This window comes from Copidosoma floridanum, unplaced genomic scaffold (assembly GCF_036245765.1).
Source record: "Copidosoma floridanum isolate Cflo_tuat_1 unplaced genomic scaffold, Cflo_Japanese_pri ptg000006l, whole genome shotgun sequence".
Classification (NCBI taxonomy): Eukaryota; Metazoa; Arthropoda; class Insecta; order Hymenoptera; family Encyrtidae; genus Copidosoma; species Copidosoma floridanum.
This window is the reverse complement of record NW_028321883.1, coordinates 23,463,797-23,486,720: the sequence shown is the minus strand read 5'-3', so window position 1 is coordinate 23,486,720 and position 22,924 is coordinate 23,463,797. Positions and strand designations below refer to the sequence as shown.

The 22,924-nt window shown below is 37.4% G+C and overlaps 3 protein-coding genes across 9 annotated transcripts; 2 read left to right on the top strand and 1 right to left on the bottom strand.

The window, feature by feature from the left end:
- The first annotated feature begins 5,188 nt into the window (after positions 1–5,188).
- On the top strand, positions 5,189–6,383 carry LOC106640286 (dosage compensation protein dpy-30). Of its 2 annotated transcripts, none has more exons than XM_014354268.2 (4): positions 5,189–5,402; positions 5,575–5,651; positions 5,733–5,806; positions 5,896–6,383. In XM_014354268.2, the coding sequence occupies exons 2-4, from the start codon at positions 5,636–5,638 to the stop codon at positions 6,136–6,138; spliced, it is 333 nt and encodes a 110-aa protein (XP_014209754.2). In that variant the 5' UTR covers positions 5,189–5,402; positions 5,575–5,635; the 3' UTR covers positions 6,139–6,383. The 2 variants fall into 2 exon arrangements, with proteins under 2 accessions (XP_014209754.2, XP_014209753.2); XM_014354267.2 differs by having other exon boundaries at positions 5,190–5,406.
- Positions 6,384–6,470: 87 nt separating this feature from the next.
- On the bottom strand, positions 6,471–9,299 carry Sac1 (phosphatidylinositol-3-phosphatase SAC1). Of its 3 annotated transcripts, none has more exons than XM_014354251.2 (9): positions 9,216–9,299; positions 8,796–8,991; positions 8,622–8,713; positions 8,193–8,533; positions 8,005–8,116; positions 7,583–7,926; positions 7,128–7,505; positions 6,889–7,056; positions 6,471–6,823 (listed from the first exon to the last, which is right to left on the bottom strand). In XM_014354251.2, exons 2-9 carry the CDS (start codon positions 8,831–8,833, stop codon positions 6,545–6,547), a joined length of 1,752 nt encoding a protein of 583 aa, XP_014209737.2. In that variant the 5' UTR covers positions 8,834–8,991; positions 9,216–9,299; the 3' UTR covers positions 6,471–6,544. The 3 variants fall into 3 exon arrangements, with proteins under 3 accessions (XP_014209737.2, XP_014209739.2, XP_089454427.1); XM_014354253.3 differs by having other exon boundaries at positions 9,084–9,263; XM_089598301.1 differs by having other exon boundaries at positions 9,170–9,263.
- Positions 9,300–10,107: 808 nt separating this feature from the next.
- Positions 10,108–22,878, top strand: Ufd4 (ubiquitin fusion-degradation 4-like). 4 transcript variants are annotated; one of them, XM_089598630.1, is made up of 23 exons: positions 10,108–11,588; positions 11,668–11,902; positions 11,989–12,329; positions 12,419–13,490; positions 13,648–13,791; positions 14,424–14,835; positions 15,192–15,230; positions 15,358–15,624; positions 15,697–16,268; positions 16,351–16,625; positions 16,710–16,962; positions 17,049–17,741; positions 17,832–18,104; positions 18,172–18,415; positions 18,481–18,690; positions 18,763–19,025; positions 19,122–19,283; positions 19,365–19,586; positions 19,665–19,915; positions 19,992–20,583; positions 20,677–21,192; positions 21,285–21,844; positions 21,929–22,878. In XM_089598630.1, exons 1-23 carry the CDS (start codon positions 11,449–11,451, stop codon positions 22,209–22,211), a joined length of 8,019 nt encoding a protein of 2,672 aa, XP_089454756.1. In that variant the 5' UTR covers positions 10,108–11,448; the 3' UTR covers positions 22,212–22,878. The 4 variants fall into 4 exon arrangements, with proteins under 4 accessions (XP_089454756.1, XP_089454755.1, XP_089454758.1 ...); XM_089598629.1 differs by having other exon boundaries at positions 15,694–16,262; XM_089598632.1 differs by lacking the exon at positions 13,648–13,791 and having other exon boundaries at positions 15,697–16,262; positions 18,172–18,358; positions 19,086–19,283; positions 20,677–21,187; positions 21,283–21,844.
- Positions 22,879–22,924: the final 46 nt, after the last annotated feature.

The following is a 22,924-nucleotide window of genomic DNA, read 5'->3' as shown; positions in this document are numbered from 1 at the left end:
ATAAACGAATAAACCAAAAACGGCAAAGCAAACGCCCTTAAAACTTCCAAGAAAAATCACTAAATCACTAAAAATCATCAAAATCAGCCACGCTAGATGGCACTAATTGTAAATTGAATTCTGCTTTTGCTGCTTAGAGCTTAGAGCATATATACAATACACACCTACGGAAGGAGGTTAGCCATTAGCCAATCATCGGAGTGTAAGAGAGAGAAAGCATATCCTATCACAGGCCCTCTCTCTCTCTTTGCTAATAGTCTCGCGGCCGAAGCATTGTATACTATGCTCCCTCCAGGTATATTTTAAGTATATGCTCTAAGATTGAATGTGGTTTATGGTTTTGTGGTTTTGGTATAAAGGTATGTGCGTTCCGAAAGTCAGATTCACCGCGTAAATGGCAACGCTGCTGTCACAGATCGTCACATAAGGTAAAGTGACTACTGGAGCTGAGGTCCGAAATGCCAAAACAAATCGCGCTTTTTTCCATAACACCGTCGCTAAAAATCACGATTTGTTTTGGCATTTCGGACCTCAGCTCCAGTAGTCACTTTACCTTATGTGACGATCTGTGACAGCAGCGTTGCCATTTACGCGGTGAATCTGACTTTCGGAACTCGGAACGCACCCAATACACAGGGTGTATTCCGCAAATGCTGCCAGCAGTTAAGTTACGTAGGTCGTGGTAACGCCGCATGGTCGGGTGGCGCTAGCGTCAACCTGTACTAACTGTCGGTGGGTTCCGCATGTCAACAAACTTTGATATTTTTTACTGTTTTCGCTCCCATGCCATCTGATGATCTGATATCAGATATTTCGGAGTTTGTTGACATGCGGAACCCACCGACAGTTAGTACAGGTTGACGCTAGCGCCGCCCGACCATGCGGCGTTACCACGACCTACGTAACTTAACTGCTGGCAGCATTTGCGGAATACACCCATAGTCCGCAGGCTAAGTATACGTCCTTAACCGCCTTTTTCACTAACGTTTAGAATAATGATTGAGACAATCAATGATTGTATCATGAGTTTTTGTATAAAGTTCAATTTATACAAATAAGTTGGTAAATATAGGCACACATGATTAATATTTAAACATTTTAAGCTGTATAAATATATAACATAGATTCCAAATATGCATTATTACCGCTGGAATATGCTAACAAAACCAAATATCCGTCTTTCTCACCCAGCAAAATAATAGGTATCTGTATAATCCTGTATCAATTTATTGCACACATGCGAAATGTTCAATGACAGTAAACAATGACATAATTTCAAACTTTACTTTTAACTCTTCATTTCACACGTAATTTTACAATGCAATTGATAAATTATTATTCATACAAAAGTATTAATATTCTTATAGGAGGTCGATTTTCAGGCAAAAGATTATTTGTAAACTTGCCGTAAACAGCACAGCCAATGTCAACTTTTTATTTTCTATCTACACAACTAGTTGCGGCTGGTTTTAGCGTTTCAGATTTCTAAACTAAAAAGTGGCCCTAAAATTCTGAAGGAAAGCTTTAGATATTTTAGGCCCTAGAGCCATGTTATCAATTATAAACCAGCCGCAACTTACTTGACAGATACAAAATGAAAATTCAACATTTTCTGTGCTGTTTGCGGCAAGTTTACAATTTATCTATTACTCGAAAGTATAAATATATAGGAGATCAATATTCGTATAAAACATACACTGCAAACTTGCCGCAAGAAGCACAAACATCGTTAATTATTTATTTTGTATCTATTTCAAGAGTTGCGGCTGGTTTATAAGTGATTAAATGGCTCTAGGGCTAAGCTGCCTAAAGCTCTCCTTCAGAATTTCAGAAGCAATTTTTGGCCAAAAAAATCACGACCGCTAGATGGCGCTGATCCTAATGATTATAACTACTTATAGTAGAGCCATTTAATCAATTATAAACCAGCCGCAACTAATTTCGTAAATACAAAATAAATAGTTAAAGATAATTGTGCTACTTGCGGCAAGTTTGCAGTGTATGTTTTATACGAATATCAACCTCATATATATTTATACTTTTGGGTAATAGATGAATTGTAAACTTGACGCAAACAGTGCAAACAACGTTATCTTTTTATTTTATATTTATGAAATTAGTTGCGGCTGGTTTATAAGTAATTAAATGGCTCTAGGGCTAAGCTGCCTAAAGCTCTCTTTCAGAATTTCAGAAGCAATTTTTGGCCAAAAAAATCACTACCGCTAGATGGCGCTGATCCAATTGATTATTACTACTTGTAGTAGAGCCATTTAATCAATTATAAACCAGCCGCAACTGATTTTGTAAATACAAAATGAAAAGTTAACATTGTTTGTGCTGTTTGCGGCAAGTTTACAATGCATTTTTTACACGAATATTGACTTCCTATATATTTATACTTTCGGGTAAAAGATAAATTGTAAACTTGCCGCCAATAGTGCGAACAATGTTCACTTTTTATTTTGTATTTATGAAATTAGTTGCGGCTGGTTTATAAGTAATTAAATGGCTCTAGGGCTAAGCTGCCTAAAGCTCTCCATCAGAATTTCAGAAGCAATTTTTGGCCAAAAAAATCACTACCGCTAGATGGCGCTGATCCAAACGATTATTACTACTTGTAGTAGAGCCATTTGATTAATTATAAACCAGCCGCAACTGATTTTGTAAATACAAAATGAGAAGTTAACATTGTTTGTGCTGTTTGCGGCAAGTTTACAATGCATTTTTTACACGAATATTGACTTCTTATATATTTATACTTTCGGGTGAAAGATATATTGTAAACTTGCCGCCAATAATGCGAACAATGTTCACTTTATATTTTGTATTTATAAAATTAGTTGCGGCTGGTTTATAAATAATTAAATGGCTCTAGTATAAGTATAGTAATAATCATTTGGATCAGCGCCATCTAGCGGTAGTGATTTTTTTGGCCAAAAATTGCTTCTGAAATTCTGATGGGGAGCTTTAGGCAGATTAGCCCTGGAGCCGTTTAATTACTTATAAACCAGCCGCAACTTTTGAAATAGATACAAAATAAATAATTAACGATGTTTGAGCTACTTGCGGCAAGTTTGCAGTGTATTTTTTACACCAATGTCGACTTCCCTTATATTTACACTTTCGGGTAATAGATAAATTGTAAACTTGCCGCAAACAGCACAAACATCGTTAATTATTTATTTTGTATCTATTTTGATAGTTGCGGCTGGTTTATAAGTGATTAAACGGCTCCAGGGCTAAGCTGCCTAAAGCTCTCCATCAGAATTTCAGAAGCAATTTTTGGCCAAAAAAATCACTACCGCTAGATGGCGCTGATCCGAATGATTATTACTATACTTATACTAGAGCCATTTAATTATTTATAAACCAGCCGCAACTAATTTCATAAATACAAAATAAAAAGTGAACATTGTTCGCATTATTGGCGGCAAGTTTACAATTTATCTTTTACCCGAAAGTATAAATATATAGGAAGTCAATATTCGTGTAAAAAATGCATTGTAAACTTGCCGCAAACAGCACAAACAATGTTAACTTTTCATTTTGTATTTACAAAATCAGTTGCGGCTGGTTTATAATTGATTAAATGGCTCTACTACAAGTAGTAATAATCAATTGGATCAGCGCCATCTAGCGGTAGTGATTTTTTTGGCCAAAAATTGCTTCTGAAATTCTGAAAGAGAGCTTTAGGCAGCTTAGCCCTAGAGCCATTTAATTACTTATAAACCAGCCGCAACTAATTTCATAAATATAAAATAAAAAGATAACGTTGTTTGCACTGTTTGCGTCAAGTTTACAATTCATCTATTACCCAAAAGTATAAATATATATGAGGTTGATATTCGTATAAAACATACACTGCAAACTTGCCGCAAGTAGCACAATTATCTTTAACTATTTATTTTGTATTTACGAAATTAGTTGCGGCTGGTTTATAATTAATTAAATGGCTCTACTATAAGTAGTTATAATCATTAGGATCAGCGCCATCTAGCGGTCGTGATTTTTTTGGCCAAAAATTGCTTCTGAAATTCTGAAGGAGAGCTTTAGGCAGCTTAGCCCTAGAGCCATTTAATCACTTATAAACCAGCCGCAACTCTTGAAATAGATACAAAATAAATAATTAACGATGTTTGTGCTTCTTGCGGCAAGTTTGCAGTGTATGTTTTATACGAATATTGATCTCCTATATATTTATACTTTCGAGTAATAGATAAATTGTAAACTTGCCGCAAACAGCACAGAAAATGTTGAATTTTCATTTTGTATCTGTCAAGTAAGTTGCGGCTGGTTTATAATTGATAACATGGCTCTAGGGCCTAAAATATCTAAAGCTTTCCTTCAGAATTTTAGGGCCACTTTTTAGTTTAGAAATCTGAAACGCTAAAACCAGCCGCAACTAGTTGTGTAGATAGAAAATAAAAAGTTGACATTGGCTGTGCTGTTTACGGCAAGTTTACAAATAATCTTTTGCCTGAAAATCGACCTCCTATAAGAATATCAATACTTTTGTATGAATAATAATTTATCAATTGCATTGTAAAATTACGTGTGAAATGAAGAGTTAAAAGTAAAGTTTGAAATTATGTCATTGTTTACTGTCATTGAACATTTCGCATGTGTGCAATAAATTGATACAGGATTATACAGATACCTATTATTTTGCTGGGTGAGAAAGACGGATATTTGGTTTTGTTAGCATATTCCAGCGGTAATAATGCATATTTGGAATCTATGTTATATATTTATACAGCTTAAAATGTTTAAATATTAATCATGTGTGCCTATATTTACCAACTTATTTGTATAAATTGAACTTTATACAAAAACTCATGATACAATCATTGATTGTCTCAATCATTATTCTAAACGTTAGTGAAAAAGGCGGTTAAGGACGTATACTTAGCCTGCGGACTATGGGTGTATTCCGCAAATGCTGCCAGCAGTTAAGTTACGTAGGTCGTGGTAACGCCGCATGGTCGGGCGGCGCTAGCGTCAACCTGTACTAACTGTCGGTGGGTTCCGCATGTCAACAAACTCCGAAATATCTGATATCAGATCATCAGATGGCATGGGAGCGAAAACAGTAAAAAATATCAAAGTTTGTTGACATGCGGAACCCACCGACAGTTAGTACAGGTTGACGCTAGCGCCACCCGACCATGCGGCGTTACCACGACCTACGTAACTTAACTGCTGGCAGCATTTGCGGAATACACCCACAATTGTGTGTAAATATTACAATGTGTTGGTATTTATTGACAAATTGATTGCATACTCACTTTTACGTGTGAATCTTGAATCTGTGCTCTAAAAAATCGTTTCGGATAAATACTTAATTAGTATATCAATAATGTCGTAACTGTTAACGGTAAACACAAAGACGAGTAGGCAAGCAGGTAGGTACGTATCTTTTTATTCGCATTAAAGTAAATAAACTTCTCATCGTTTGTTCTAACATGATTATTGAATTAGTTCATCGTACTTAAAGTTTTTTTTTTTTTCTAGTTTGTCATAATCAGCCAAAATTATTTATTAAGATACATTCATATATATTCTTTTTTTTTACAGTAAACAAAGTGTGAAGCAAAGAACTTTTAGGAATATAGTTTGTCAACATTTTGTTTACGTAATGGCGTCAGTTGGTGGTAAGATTACGATTATAGTTATGTACTGGTTTTCTTTGGTGTCTTTAAAAGTATAATTAAGTATTTAATTAAAATTTGCAGAGAACACGACAGAATTCAAGGACGATACTGGATCTGCTACGAGTATAGTCAACGTTTTGCCAGATGTCACTCAGGTAAGATAACCTATTACGTTGCAAAGACTTTAAATTAGGAATATTTTGTATATATTATTTTCGGCAAATGTATTTTTCTCTATTTTCAGAAAGCAATAATAATGGATAAGGATCCGGAGCTGTGTTCTGCCCCACCCAAAAAGTCACGAGTGGAAATTCAGTCATTACCTCCACGTCAATATTTAGACCAAACAGTAGTACCCATCTTGCTGCAGGCACTTTCTAAATTAGCTAAGGAACGACCACCAGATCCAATTAATTACTTAGCGTCTTACCTCTTACGAAACAAAAGTTTATATGACTCAGGAGGATCGCCACCCACGACTCAGTGATTGTACATACATTCAAAAATTTTGTGAACAAGAGTGCGTGCTCATGCTTGCAAACAACATTTATTTTGGTCAGTGATAAATATTCAACACGTAATCTATTTCAATTTGCAATGTGTGTTTAATAAAATTTATATTTTTCGCAATGATGACCAATCGGTTTTTTTTTTAAGTAACGAATTGTAATATATCCATCCGAATTTTACCAATAACATTTATGTATACCATGTTTAATAAAATATTATCTATTAAAATTTTCGGTATTCTTAATTTAAATTGAGTCGTACACATGTGCTTTTGCAACATGTCATAGTTTTAGTAGTAGTAATAATAATAATAATGCAATTACTTGTGAAATAAATATATATTTAATTTTGAGATATATTGTTAAATATCTTCTATAGTCAAATTACGAAAGTTTGGGTTTATTAACATATTGCTTGCCATGATGAATAATTGTTGCAAAAGTACCAGCCACCATTGCTGCCCAAAAAAGCATGTAAAGAAGAGTTTCTGTAGTATATTTTGAAGGCAGTATTATATGAGCTACAAACATTACTGATGCAACCAAAAGTACTAGTGGGAACGTCACGTAACGCCAGTTTCTTTCCGACTCTAATGGACATGTCACGGTTAAACACTCCCCGTCTTGTACTATATAACGTCCCAAAAATAAAGATATAGCATCCTAAAATTAAAAATATGAATAAAATCACGTGAAGAGGACAAATGTTTGTTATTTTTTCAACCAACCTGTCGAAAGCCATCTGTAAAGTTATTTTTGTAATATCTAGTCAAGGAATTTACACCATCTTTAATGGCACCCATTTTAGTGCGTTTCCCTGTTCGTGTGAAATCAGTTTTCAAAGCACTTGTTCCAGAGTATTGAATACTTATGATATCGGCATTATCTGCCCATACCTAGAAAGAAAGAGCAATCAAAATTAATTGGTTCAAGAATATTTTGAACTTGTGGTTTTTTCCAAAAATACCTGCTTAAATAGGTATTCAAGTGATGGATGTTCAGCCATATTTCGTGATATTTCTAGTTTTGATAATGTATCGGTAAGAACTCTCTTGGCCAACATACTTTGTACTACATTGGTTCTGTCTAAACAATCAATACAATTGGTTCTGAAAATGCCATCTTGTACGGACAACAAAACGTTATCTCGCGTCAATAAAAAGTATCCCATTTGTTCTTGATCATGAGCAAGACGAGCCATTAAAATTTCTAATCTGTGCCATTGCATTTTTCCACATTCAGCATGAAAGTCAAAGGCCTCATACTTTATGTTTTGATTTTTTAGTTCTTGCACAATATCTCTGTACGCTTTTTCCAAAGTTGCTTCAGCACCTTTGTGGTCAATCTATCGTGAGAATAATATTTAATGACTATTTAACATGAAAATTAACTTGGAACCGTTAAGATCTCATAGTACATTACCAAGTTGATTAGTATTTGCTTTCCATAATGAAATATTTGACTCTCAAAGTGCCTGGCACAAGCTATCAAGTGGCTTTCGTTAGAAGCTAAAACCGGCTTTGGTTTGTACTTCAAGTTTGGAGTTTGCTGCCAAAACAATGGTATGGACCCGCGAGTTTGAACAAATGAACTTTTACTTCCATTGGCTTCTACAATTTGCTCTGTTTCAACGAAATTTGAAACATTACCATTAGCATCTATACCACGAGAAAATAATCTTGTTCCTGCTCTGTGAACTGAGCGTCGAGATATAATACCCCAATTAAATGAAATACCATTTACAACTACTGTGTTTAGTGATAAAACTAAAATTCTTGGGTTAAGAAATATCACGTTGAAAATTTATTTCTAATAATATGTAGATTTTCATTAAAAAAGGATACAGCCATGAATAATTGGAAGACAAAATTTATGATGTTCAGGTCTTGCTACGAGATCTTGAAGCAAATAAGAATTCCAAATAAACCGTGGATCTGCTCTATCGTGTAATGGCATCTAAAAATTTGTAGATCGTATTTATCCAATCAGTCATTGTGATTAAAGTAAGATATAAGCATTATTATATATTTACTTGAATAAATTCTGGTGGTGTGTTGTGAAGCCTCTGCATTGTATGGCTCAAGTCATATGTATAACTAAAGTAAAAGTGAGGAGTATTTAAGATAGATTTCACCATTTCCAAGTAAAACTCATTATTACGAATTTGTTTTTCATCCAGATGAAGCATAGACCTCGTGTAAGGTATTATATGTGTGGCCAGAATTTTGAATATATTTTGATTAGCTACTGTGCCAACCTTTTCAGCATCATCTATGACAATCAAGTAAGGACACGACAGTAGCCTGACAATTCCAATTATTCCCCATATTTTACGTCTACTAGCTGTTTGTGGGATTTGACTAGGATTTGCAGCTAAAAAAAGTATGCACACGGTGTTTGTTAAAATAAAATAAATCAAGAGGATAGTTTTGTTCATGATTTTCTAATGCAGTAATCATACCTTGTGTGTAAATTTGATGGGTTGTTCTATCAATGACAAGCAAAATTTTAGTTCTCATTGGTTCTATGTAAAATTTATCTGTAGTGGCATACCTTAAAAAAAAAGTTTTAAAAATTTATTGATTAGCGTTATTTAATACAAATTAAAAATAAGTTAAAACACTCTGTTACTCACAGGTAGAGATCATCGTACACATCAACATTAGTAGCCATATTTTATTACGTATTTCACCAACCACTAATGATCATAAAATTGTACAACTTGCATAAAAGTGTAAGAAGTACAGGTACTGGAAGTTCTGGAATGTGTATATCTTTATTTACAAGCTGTGCAGTTTCTCTCTCACTGCTTTATACGATATAGCGCTCCACTGCAAAAAAATCGCATTATTCTCTAAAAATTACAGAAAGATTTGCTTGAAATGTGACATTTAACAATGATTTTCAAGTTCAGCATCTGTACTTTAATGTATTAGTATGTAAGTTACTTGTAACTTAAATTTATGGTGTATATGAATATTTCACTGAAAATGACAAAATTATATTAACTTGTAATGATAAGAAATAAATAATATTGGAGCTGCATTACACGTACACATGCACACACTGCACACGATATGGTTTGACGTGAACAAATAAAACACGTTTGCGAGGAGTTGCAGTCGAGAGAGAGAGAGAGGAGGATCGCGCGTGAGGAGAGCTGGAGGGGAGGGAGGGGAGGGCAGCTCCCACTCCTTCTCACCTACTCGTGTCAGGCTCAAGGCCGTATAATTATATGATTATCCTTGCATTTTTTTTCTTTTCGATAAATGTCAATGTAAAAAACTATGTATTAAGTATAACGTTGTCAAGTCATCGTACTTGAGTACTTTTGATCTGGTGATGTAAAATATAGTGCCTCTAAAATCCTCTGCTGATTCTTATCGATTGAAACATTGAAAAACTATAGACAATTTCTTTAAACAGTTTTGATTTTGGGAACATCTCTTGAAATTATACAAAAACTTTTACAAAACTCTAAAAAGGATCATTAAAAAGTCCATCCCAAAATTGAACGTGTTACCATAAATATATATTGAGACGTATGTTTGCAATGTATATACCTAATATGAGAAAAATTATTAGAAAATTCGAATAAAAGCATTTTTATCAGAAGTTGAAAAGAAATATTGAAAGGATATGCAATTTTATCTACACCAACAGTCAGTTCCCTAATAAGTTAAATAATTTTGCAAACGGCACAAATAAAAATTCAGCTCATTACCATCATAAATAAAAAATGAATATCAAAAACTTATTTAAAATTGGTACAAAATTTATGGATTACCTTTGAGCGCCATTTCGTTAGGTACCTGTTTTATCTTGCGAGTGTTAAATCATGCATATATATAGGTACAAATATTGAGTAGTGAGAGCAACAAAGATGGGCTCATTGTCTATCAAGGACAAATATGATGATAATGGTTTTTCTCTCAGTGTTTTGAGTTTGACCAACCACAAGATTGATTTAAGCCAGAGTTCGATCGAGGCATTTAACTATTGTTTGGTTGGTTTTCTGTTTGTGTGTTGTCAACACCAATACCTATACTTTTGACGCCGTCGTGCAGATGCCTGCAGGCGACGAAGTGACTGCAGGCGCAGTCAAGTTTAGCAACTTATCAGAGACGGTGCCGTGGCAAAAGACTGGCAGGCTATTAGTTAGCCATCCGTCACACATCATCATATAGTTGCAGTCATCAGTTCTCCCTTTTCCTCGAGAGTGAATGACGATTGACGATTTTCACTCTCTGCAACAGTTCCTGTAATTGAGTTTCAAGTACAATATTTCATCACGCGCGTACAGCGTAAAAATCAAGATGGACAAACTTCGCTGACTCGTCGGGGTCTCGCGAAGACAAGTAATCGAAGAATCACTGTTGGCTGCTTCAGGAAAAAAGAGAAGGAGTCCTGGACGGATATAAGAAACTTGGCACTGGCTATAAGTACTGTTGATTTCCAAGTCGAGAGAGAGAGAGAGAGAGAGCAGTGACCGAAGCCTAACAGAGAGTGGTGGCCTTGTTGCCTGCTACCCGAGACACAAAGAGAGAGAGAGAGAGAGAGAAAAGAGAGAGACTTGGTCCTCGGCACAGTCACCTGCATCGCATTTGCCGCTGACGTCGTTGTTCCCGTGTGCCTTTTTCTCGAGAGCAATCTTCTACTGTACCCTGGACTCGCTAGCGGATTCCTAGCCTCTCAGGTCGTCTGCTCAGCGACCAATTTGGAGGACAATGGTGTTTGTTGACTTGGGGCTGTGTGCTCAGTAAAAACTGAGGAAATTATTAACACTTGAAATAAGACAATACCTACCTGAACACTAACATTATATACATATATACGTACCTGTACGTATATTATGTCGACTTGAAAGCACAATAACTGTAATTGTGTGACGGTTCTCGCTCCTTTTTTATACACTCCATAATGTAAGGTACATACACCTGGCGTCATTCTCTGAGACAAGAAAGGTCAATGTTGATATTTTTAGAGTGTCTATTTTTTATACACACATGTTTTTTTTTAATACCGAACTTCCCACAATGTCAACATTTTTCTTCTGTCCAGTGAGCATCGTAATGAGTCTGAATCAAAGGTAGTTTTTTGTAAATAATGTTGATTGTTTTAGATTTTTGAGCCAAATGACTGTAAAGTTCTTGTATCTCATTGTATGATAAAACAAGTGTAGGGTGCAAGTGGATTAAATCAAATGACCTTGATACATACAAAACTCTTCAAAATTTTAGATTTATCTTAAATTAAAAATATAAAATAAAAAAGTTATATTAAGCAAAATGGCAGAGGTGGATCCAGAAACTCTGCTTGAATGGCTGAGTATGGGCCAGGGTGATGAAAGAGACATGCAGCAAATAGCTCTGGAGCAATTATGCATGTTGTTGCTCATGTCTGATAATGTGGATCGTTGCTTTGAGAGGTAAAATTTCAATCATTTTTTACATCCCGTTTCCCTTTGACACTATCTAACATAACTTGTAATTGTAATGTGTTGACAGTTGTCCTCCAAGAACATTTTTACCGGCTTTGTGTCGTATATTTCTGGATGAGTTGGCTCCTGACAGTGTTTTGGAAGTAACAGCAAGAGCTATAACATACTACCTTGATGTCTCGGCGGAATGCACACGCAGAGTTGTCGCTATGGAAGGTGCCATCAAGGCCATTTGTAGTCGCCTCTCCTGTGCCGGACTTGGTTCAAGAACTAGTAAAGATTTGGCTGAACAGTGTATAAAGGTAAATCAATAATGCTTTATACTGAAGAATTTCATCAAATCGATTTGAGAAATTGGAGCATTGATACTTATTTCGATTGTTTTTAGGTCCTAGAATTGGTTTGCGCTCGAGAAGCAGGAGCCGTTTTTGAAGCAGGTGGTCTTTCTTGCGCTCTGTCATTCATTAGAGAACATGGAGCACAAGTACATCGTGACACATTGCATTCCGCTATGGCTGTTGTTTCACGCCTTTGTGGTAAAGTTGAACCTCAGGATAAATCTTTACCCGATTGCGTTGAAGCTCTTTCAACTTTGCTACGTCATGGAGATGCCCACGTTGCTGATGGCGCTTTACGTTGTTTTGCCTCTCTGGCCGACAGATTTTCCAGACGAGGTACTGATCCAGCACCGTTGGCCTCCAACGGTCTTGTTATCGAACTTTTGGACAGGTAACTGATGCCGATTCGAATAAAATCTCTATAGGCTATGTAAAACTGGACAAACGTAAAATTACTTCTTTACATGTACAACTTTTTAGATTGTCAAACGCAGCAGGGCCGATTTCATCGATCAACATGACGCCTGGCAATGCCAAATCTCCAGCGACACCGAGTGTAGCAACCACGCCAATCACAACATCGGAAGCTAAATCCTGTGCTTCTGTCTCCACAATAATCAGTCTACTGTCAACTTTGTGTCGAGGTTCCGCATCGATAACTCACGATTTGTTACGCTCAAATTTGCCGGACGCGATTGAAAAGGCCTTGAAAGGTGACGAACGCTGTGCTCTTGACACAATGCGGCTGGTGGACTTGCTGTTGGTACTGTTGTTCGAGGGTAGATCGGCTCTAGGACGATCGAGCGTCAACAATGGCTCATCAGGGCCTCTTTTACCTCGACTGAGGCGGCTCGATAGCGCCGGAGAAAAAAGCCACAGGCAACTTATCGACTGCATACGATCCAAAGACACCGACGCTTTGATAGAGGCTATTGAGTCGGGAGGAATTGAAGTTAATTTTATGGATGACGTCGGCCAAACTTTGCTTAACTGGGCCTCAGCCTTCGGTACGCAAGAGATGGTAGAATTTCTCTGTGATAAGGGCGCGGATGTAAACAAGGGTCAGCGTTCCTCGAGTCTCCACTATGCCGCGTGTTTCGGGAGACCTGCGATTGCCAAAGTTTTATTGAAACACGGTGCCAATCCAGATTTACGTGATGAAGATGGCAAAACGCCCCTGGACAAAGCTAGGGAAAGAGTAGACGAGGGCCATCGCGAAGTTGCCGCTATATTACAGTCACCAGCGGAGTGGATGTTGCCCCCGCCTGGCCAAGACGATCGTAAATTAGAGAGCAACGACGTCAAAGAGTTATCCGAACCCAAAGGTGATCCGGAAATGGCTCCAGTGTATCTCAAAAGACTCTTGCCTGTATTTTGCTCAACTTTTCAATCAACGATGTTACCAAGTGTGAGGAAAGCCAGTTTAAGTCTGATTCGTAAAATAGTTCACTACATTCAACCGGAATTACTTGTTGAAACCTGTGGAGCTGACAAAACAAACGGCTGTGGAGCTATGCTTGTTGAGGTCATTGCTAATGTTCTAGACAATGAGGTAAGATTCAATCGTTATTTTACTTTTGCGATTGCAATCACTTAACGATGCTCAGTACTCTAGAAAAGTTTTTTTAAATAAAATAATTAAGTATAATTGCGAGAGTCTGTATAGCCTATATCCTGCACTTATCGCTACCACGGAATTTTGTCGGCAGGAGTTTGATATAAAAGCGAGTCCCCTGTCTTCGATGATGTCGTCGACATCTCCACCGCCACCTCCGTCTCTCGAAACGTTTATTGGTCCCAAATTGTCATTTTCATCGCGCAATCTTTCCCAGTACTACATTCTCGCCAAGACGGTAACGTCCGTCCCAACTTGATACTTATTTTTTCATATTTATTTGATTGTTACTTATTTTTTTTTTTGTTTACATTCTATTCTTGTTATTGTTCCTCCTACTACCTTTTAACCAAAGCTAACTTGAACAGACCTCTGAAAAATCAGTTTTACTCTCGTCTCGATTTAGAGAACGAGTTGTGATTTTGAAAAAAAAAAGCATCATTCGCAAGCTGATGCGCAAAAATTATATTAATCACTCTAACGATCGTAATTCGTCGTTTGCATTTGTTTGATTTTGTATTTTCATCTACGTTTGTTTTAATCAAGTGAGTAGCAAAACCTAGTATACAGTTTGTAGAAGAAAAAAAAATCAACTACATGTATACCAACACTCTTACTTATTTACAATTACTTAATACCGTACACGATCAAGACATCATCAAACCTACACAACTTGAACAAATTGCTACGTAACTGTGAAATTCGAACATCAACATTGCTGTGCGGAACTCTCATGTGCATAATTTTGTCATACATCTAATATTTTTAAATTTTGCAAGGTTTTAAATGTTGATATGAAAAATAGTGTTATTGCAAATTTTATTGATGCAACGTTATGATGGTAAATCAATTGTAAATGATTGATAACAGGAGGACGAAGATGGGCATCTAGTCGTGCTGCAAATGATACAAGATCTGATGATCAAGGGCAAAGACGAGTTCTTGGAGCATTTTGCGCGTCTAGGAGTTTTCTCAAAAGTCAGCACCCTGGCCGGCCCCCAGGAACTACTAATCGAGATCGAGCCAGAGGCGAGCGGTGGAACGTCAGTAGTTGTGACTAGTGACGATCAGAAAGAGGATGCAAAGGAACTGTTGATCGGAAAGGCATACCACTGGAGGGACTGGTGCGTGTGCCGGGGCCGAGATTGCCTTTACGTTTGGTCGGATGCCGCTGCTCTAGAGCTTTCGAATGGCAGCAATGGCTGGTTCAGATTCATCTTGGATGGCAAGCTAGCCACCATGTATTCCAGTGGTAGTCCAGAGGGTGGAACTGACACGACAGGTACGTGTTTTTTTTTTTTTTGTTTTTTTTTGTTTTTTTTTTACATGTTCAGAGAATTAACGATTTCAATTTACATGAATTTAACGTCGGTTTTTTACTAAAACGAGTTCCGTTACGCTTTTTATTTTGTTGACTAAACAATTTTTATGGAGTCAGTCGTTATGTATCAAATTGTTAACTCCATTGTTCGTTTGCTGTATTTAATTAACGCACTTTTTCCTATCCTCTTTATTTCATTTGGTCTCTGTTTTTTCTTTACGTTTTTTGTTTTGTGAAACAATCGTCGTATGGTCGATAATCGCGAATACATGAAGTACTGCAAAAAAAAAAATTATTTACTTACCAACTGCCTACAGGTAAGGGAGGAAGAAATGGCGAGTCTCTTACTAGTGAAGGTGGGTATGGGCTTTCAGCCATGTATTTAGTGTTTATACATGTTAATCATCCTTAGTTTGTCAAATAATCAGACAAGCAGAAAGCACCTACATGCATGTAAATTATATAAAAATATGTATTTTTCAGAAAATCGTGGGGAATTTTTGGAAAAACTGCAGCGAGCTCGGAGTCAAGTCAAACCTAATTCCCAAAGTCAACCTATCCTTTCTAAGCCAGGCTCGACAAGACTCGTAATCGGAAATTGGTCACTTTCCTGTAAAAAAGAGGGCGAACTTTGTATTCACAACAGCGATGGTCAACAACAGGCTACCATTTTACGAGAAGATTTGCCGGGTTTTATTTTCGAATCCAACCGAGGTACCAAACATTCTTTCACAGCAGAGACGAGTTTAGGTAAGGAGTGTTTCATTTTATTCGATACACACTTGAATATAAAATTTAATAAATATAATAACGATCAAGTAGGGCCAGAATTTTCCGCGGGCTGGGCTGGCAAACGTGGCAAACGATTGCGCTCGAAAATGGAAGCTATCAAGCAAAAGGTCAGAAATCAAGCTCAAGACATATACGAGTGTTACTTCAAAGCAGCTCAGGCACAACCTCGGGGAGTCGTGGCAAAACTCAGTGCGATAGTTTGTCAAATCGAAAAAGCTTGTCAAAAGCAGCATCAACAATCTGGAAATCGCGAATGGCGTTCGATATTGCAGGAGGCTCTCGATGAACTGAAGGTTTTGCTAAATGAAGAAGGAAAAGTCTCGGCCTACGAATTACACTCCAGCGGTCTAATACAAGCTCTTCTCGCGCTACTTGCTGCACCGTCCAACACGAGTGCGCAACAGCTTTCACCTAGAATGAATAAATTAAGATTACAAAGGATATCAGTTTTTAAAAGCTGTTTTCAATCTAAAGATGTTGCAAAAGAAGATAATTTTGCCAAAGTCCTCGTGCAAAAGCTTATATCCGTTTTGGAATCCATCGAAAAATTACCTGTATACTTGTATGATACCCCAGGAACCGGATACGGACTACAAGTCAGTGTATTTACTAGAGTTTACAAGATTCATATTTTTAATGGAATTTTACGAAAATTGTTATTAAATGCTAAATTTCTTGATTTAGATTTTGACGAGGCGCTTGAGGTTTCGATTGGAAAAATCCACTAGTGAAAGTTCTTTGATCGATAGGACTGGTAGAAATTTGAAAATGGAACCCCTTAGTACAGTGCAACAATTGGAAAACCACTTACTAAAAATGGTTGCAAAACAGTGGCATGACCATGACAGATCAACGTTTACGTTTGTTAAAAAATTAAAAGATGTTAATAAATTAACATTCAAGTATCAGCATGACTTTGACGACAGTGGATTGATATACTGGATCGGAACCAATGCTAAGTAAATAAATTCTTCGATACCGATCAATTGAAAAATAACGGAGAAAATTAATAATGTAATTTTTTTTTAATTTATTTATTCCAGAACTTCACCTGAATGGGTAAATCCTGGTCAATATGGTCTCGTAGTGGTTACATCCAGTGACGGCCGTAATTTGCCTTATGGACATCTCGAGGACATACTCAGTCGAGATCCATCTGCCATGAATTGTCACACCAATGACGATAAGAGAGCATGGTTTTCCATAGATTTAGGTGTATGGATCATTCCAACTGTTTACACTTTGCGACACGCAAGAGGCTATGGCAAAAGTGCTTTGAGAAATTGGATGTTTCAGGTAGTAAAAATTTAAATTTGTTATCGATCTTCAGTTGAGTGTCTTTTGTCACTGTTTTGTATAAAATGGTATTTTACATCTTTTAGGCATCGCGTGACGGCATTAATTGGACGACATTGCACGCACATGTAGACGATTGTTCTCTGAATGAACCAGGCAGTACGGCAAGTTGGACCCTAGATCAATCGGTAACCAGTGACGAGACGCAAGGTTGGCGCCACTTGCGTTTGCAACAAACCGGCAAAAATGCTTCTGGTCAAACTCACTACTTGTCGGTATCTGGCTTCGAAGTATACGGGGAAGTGACCGGCGTTTGTGAAGATTTGGGTCGTGCAGCCAAAGAGGCCGAAGCTTGTATGCGCAGACAAAGACGTGTAATTAAAACACAAGTCTTGAGACATTTGGTGGCAGGAGCTAGAGTAGCTCGTGGTCTTGACTGGAAGTGGAGGGATCAAGACGGTGTGCCACCGGGTGAAGGAACAGTGACAGGTGAGCTTCACAACGGATGGATTGACGTTACGTGGGACAACGGATATTCGAATTCGTATCGAATGGGTGCAGAGGGAAAATTCGATCTGAAATTAGTTTACACTAGTGGCAGTGGTGGTGTAGATTCAACAACTGACAGTGCTGTGAAATCGAAAAATGGAACTGGAGTGTTGACGGGTCGAAAATCCAACAGTACGCCAAGTTTACCCGATTACTGTACAGATACGGGAATTCGATATTCCGTTGCTTCGACAGATCAAGCGGCAAGCGCTGACAACCTTGCAGCCAAAGTAACTTCGCTTTTTTTGAGATGAAAATATTTAAAAAATCATCTTTCACCTTTAACGAAAAAAAATAATAATGTACCTTAACTCAAACAGCAGGCTGCCGAATCCATAGCAGAAAGTGTCCTTTCCGTAACTCGTGCTGAAGCGGTAGTTGTGACTGGAGAAAGTGGGGTGAATTCGTCAGGTGAGCTTTCAGTTGTATTGCACCCCAGACCTGATACAGCAGCCGTTACGAGTGATTTGGCGACGATTGTTGAAAGTTTGGCCTTCAACACCGATTGCTCATCTGCCTCAGGAAACAGCAATAGTAATCGTACTGCAAACAGCTCGAAGCCCTTGTTATCAGCAGTCCGTGGTGGAAATAAGGTACGTTGGATCCGTCTTATGTCAATTATTGATTATCAAATAATGGATTTAATACATTAATTTTTAGACTACGAGTGGTATATTCAATCTCGAAGCTGCTGAAGTGTTCGATCGCATGCGCGAGGGAGCCGATAGATTACGAAATAACACAAACAGTTTTCTTAGTGGTGAGTTACTTGGCTTAGTTCCAGTAAGAATAAGTGTATCTGGAGAGACAGATGAAAATTCTATGAGAATCCAACCTGCTCCAAGGAGTCACACGACTGCTGCAGCAAACACTATAACTAACACCACTGTTGGAGCTATTGAAGGTAATAACATAAACTTTAAATAAAAATTTGTCACACTGGTACCATACTAATTCTTTATTTTAAAGCATCAAAAGATTGTTGCCCAAAAAACAAAGATGCAAGCTCGTCCTCGCAAAATGCTGGAGCTGGATGTCCCGTTGTCGTTACTACAAACCCTATGTCTGTATCTGTTCCAAATCTCGCTTGTAGTGACAATACTAACAACACTTTAGAGCCAGTTGCAGCATCTGGATTGTTGGAAACCTTTGCTGCAATGGCTCGCAGACGAACTCTAGGTAAGTAATAATTAGATAAAAAATACGTTTATTTTGTACAAGTAACTGTACGTCTGATTCTGTGAATCGTAGGTCCAGCTGGTAATCAACACATAACGTCCAATAACATTCCCAATTCTAATTCACGAGGATCGAATCCAGTTTCTAGTCTAGTGAGATTAGCTCTGAGCTCAAACTTCCCAGGTGGTTTGCTTGGCACTGCTCAAAGTTACCCGAGTTTAACAAGTAGTAATCAAATACCGGGTGCAACAAATTGCTCGGGACCCGTTGGTAGCGGAGGCTTAGGACAAACTCTTACTATGTCCTTAACTAGCACAAGTAGTGACAGTGAATTGGTAGGTATTTTTCACCAATCCGTTTTCATAAATTTTTAAAACGTATTCAAATATAATTAGGTAAAATTTAATTTTAAATGTATATCTTCGTTGCAGGTCAGTTTTGAAGAATTTTTAGAAGCGTGCGGTGAAGTTGCAGCTACTAGTATCGGAGGAGCGCGTGCTACTGGAGGACCAACACTTCTCACCGAATTGGAAGACGATGAGGATGGAGTTTTAGCCGAAGAAGAAGATGACAATGATGAAAATGATGATCAGGTAAATTAATTTATTACTCTTTTATATTAAAATTTTCTCATAACCATGAGAGTAATAAATACATTTATTTGAACATTTTAGGAAGTTGATGACGACGAAGAAAATGAAGAGGAAGGTGCTGATGAAGGAGACTACCAGGATGTTATGGTTAGTCGCAACTTATTGGCTGCATTCATGGAAGAAGAATCAGTACCTCCAAGTAGTAAGAGAAGAGCTTGGGATGATGAATTCGTGTTAAAGCGTCAATTTTCAGCTTTAATTCCTGCCTTTGATCCAAGACCTGGAAGAACCAATGTTAACCAAGTGAGTTTTGTTTGAGTAAGAAATTTCGAAAAATTTTCATTCATACTATATAATGTATCTGTCATTACTTTATTTTAGACAACCGATTTGGAAATTCCACCACCAGGAACCGAAACTCGAGTACCAGCTCACACTGGATCATCCACAGCCAACGGACCAAAATTGTCGCTTTCTCTCAAAGGACCTGGTTTACCTGGTATCCCTGACGTGGAAATACCCCTTACCGATCCTCATGCCAGTATATTCCAATCGGTGCAGCAGTTAATGCAACTTACTGAATTAGGTAGCAAGCAAGAAAAGCTGAGAAGGATATGGGAACCGATTTATACGTAAGCATCGTCAAAAAATTCGAATTTTAATTACTGATTTTTGAATACGTGATAACATATTATTTGGCCGTTTCAGAATAATATATAAAGAAGCTGGGGATGACGAGTCTTCTGGACGAACAACACCCATAGTTAATTTGTACCCTCGTAACCTGAATCAGAATGCTAATGGGTGTACTGTTGAAGATGTGCTTCAGCTTTTACGTCATGTTTACGTACTTGGATCAAGTCCTGGTAATGGTAACCTTAACATGATCCGTATTCCACATGACCAACAAGATGACGACACTTCAGACGCCAACTGGGTACACCCGGATGATTTCACGTCCAAGAAAATTACAAACAAAATTTCACAACAGATTCAAGATCCACTGGCTCTGGCTGCTGCAGCTCTTCCCAATTGGTGTGAGGAACTTGCCAGGAGTTGCCCTTTTTTGTTGCCGTTTGAGACTCGCAGACTGTATTTCAGTTGTACAGCTTTTGGAGCATCTCGATCGATCGTTTGGCTGCAGACTCAACGCGACGCCGTTTTAGAAAGGCAAAGGGCTCCTGGACTTAGTCCAAGACGTGATGACGTACACGAATTTAGAGTTGGTAGACTAAAGCACGAACGAGTTAGTGTGCCAAGAGGAGACAAATTATTGGATTGGGCAGAGCAAGTTCTCAAGGTATATAAATAAACAATTTTTTTTATGTAATGCGTGCTTCCATTTATTGAGTTGCATAAAAAAATTATGTGATCTTAAAATTGAATTTTACAGATACACGCGAATCGAAAAAGTATTCTTGAAGTGGAATTTGTTGGAGAAGAAGGCACTGGTTTGGGTCCAACACTTGAATTTTTCGCTCTTGTTGCGGCTGAACTTCAGCGAAAAGACTTGGGATTGTGGCTGTGTGACGACGAAGAGCAACACAACGTTGAAAACGAAACGCAATTAACGGGAGACCACAGCGAACGTCAACGTGCACCCGGATTCTATGTCACTCGGACGAGTGGACTTTTCCCGGCGCCGCTTCCGCAAAATTCAGAGGCGTGCGACCGAGCTGTGCGATACTTTTGGTTCTTTGGTGTTTTTTTGGCTAAAGTTTTGCAAGACAATCGACTTGTTGACTTGCCACTTTCGCGGCCTTTCTTAAAATTAATGTGTCGGGGTGATATTGCAAATAATGTGAATGAACGAATAGGACTGACCACTTCAAACGTCACGGCGCAAGAAAGCATGTCTTCAAGTATGGCTAGTAGCTTTATATCTGAGGAAAGTGAACAAGATGATAAGGTCCGTACAATTTAGGAAACCATTGTATAAATGAAGAGTCTCTCTCGAGTAAGAGAATAATGTGAAACTAATTGATTTTTTCTTCTCAACAGGAAAATTTTGACGAATCAGAGCCAACGCCGTGGTACGATGGTATTTTGGAAGTAGACGATCTCGTATTGGTAGATCCAGTGAGAGGAAGGTTCTTGAAGGAAATTCAAACTTTAATTTCCAAAAGAGAAAGGGCTATTTCGGAAGGGCACTCATCCTGTGCAGAAGATAGTTTCATCGGCGAAACACTCTTTATATCGCATCCTTCTGGAACATCGGTTGCAATAGAAGATTTAGCTTTAACAATGACTTACTCGCCTAGTTCAAAAGTACTCGAATACGATTACGTTGAATTGAAGGAGGGAGGTGTTGATATTCCTGTGACCATAGAAAATGCCAAGGAATACTCGGAACTCACAATTAATTATTGCTTTGACCGCGGTATAGCTCGACAGTTAGAAGCTTTCAGAGCAGGTTTTTCGAAAGTCTTCCCCATGGAAAAATTATACGCCTTCAGTCCTGAGGAAATAAGAACTATGCTTTGCGGTGAACAAAATCCGCAATGGACCAGAGAAGATTTGTTAAACTACACGGAACCAAAATTAGGTTACACCAGAGAATGGTACTTAATTATTATTTTTGTATGACTCTCTTCTGATATGATCAAACAGATGCGTTTATTTAATTTTTTTATAACTTTTTTTAGTCCTGGATTCCAGAGATTCATAAATGTTTTGATGTCGCTGACTGGTACAGAACGAAAAGCTTTCCTACAATTTGCCACAGGATGTTCGGCATTGCCCCCAGGTGGATTATGCAATTTACATCCTAGACTGACTGTTGTACGAAAAGTTGATGCCGGGTCTGGTGGTTATCCGTCTGTTAATACTTGTGTACATTATTTAAAACTACCTGAGTATCCAACTGAAGAAATTCTCAAAGAGAAACTTTTGGCTGCTACTCGAGAAAGAGGTTTCCATCTAAATTAAATATTTTCTGAAATTCGTATTAATATATTACTATTATTATAATTATTACCTAATGAGTCATAATAATAAAGAAGTTGTAAATCATAATCTCGTAAAAAAAGTCGATGTGAAGTGTACATTTAGAATAATTTACGATGATTCTTTTTTATCGTTTGAATAAAGAATTTAACGACATAAGAGAGAGCATTGCTTATTGCACTTGTATTCAAAGAGTTGGTTATAGCGCTATATATAGTAAGTAATTTTCTACGTCCGCAGAAAAATGATTGAGGAATTCGTCCGTACTATTATTACTGATACTATCGATTTTGTAAAATACCTTGTCTAGTACATAAATATTTTTTTCGTGTTTGTAGTTGTTACTAGCCACATCAATTGCTTGAGTTTACATTTGTTACATAATTAACTTCACAGTCACAAGAAAGACATCTCGTGTAAATCATTTGATAAAATTTAAAGATATATATATATACATATATACATAAAATTGAAGCCGAGTAGCGCCTAAAGAATCTATGAAATGTTACCACACCAAGTTGAAAAATTCACGTTCCGCAATTACTTTACAATTCGTTAAGCGTCTTTCATACGAAAAATATTAAAATAATCTATTAAATGTAAAGCATTAAAAATAGAGAACCAATAAAAAAGAGTGTATCTAGTAAAAGATTATTCTTATATTCTTCTCTTCCTGCACATGCCTAGCTGTTACA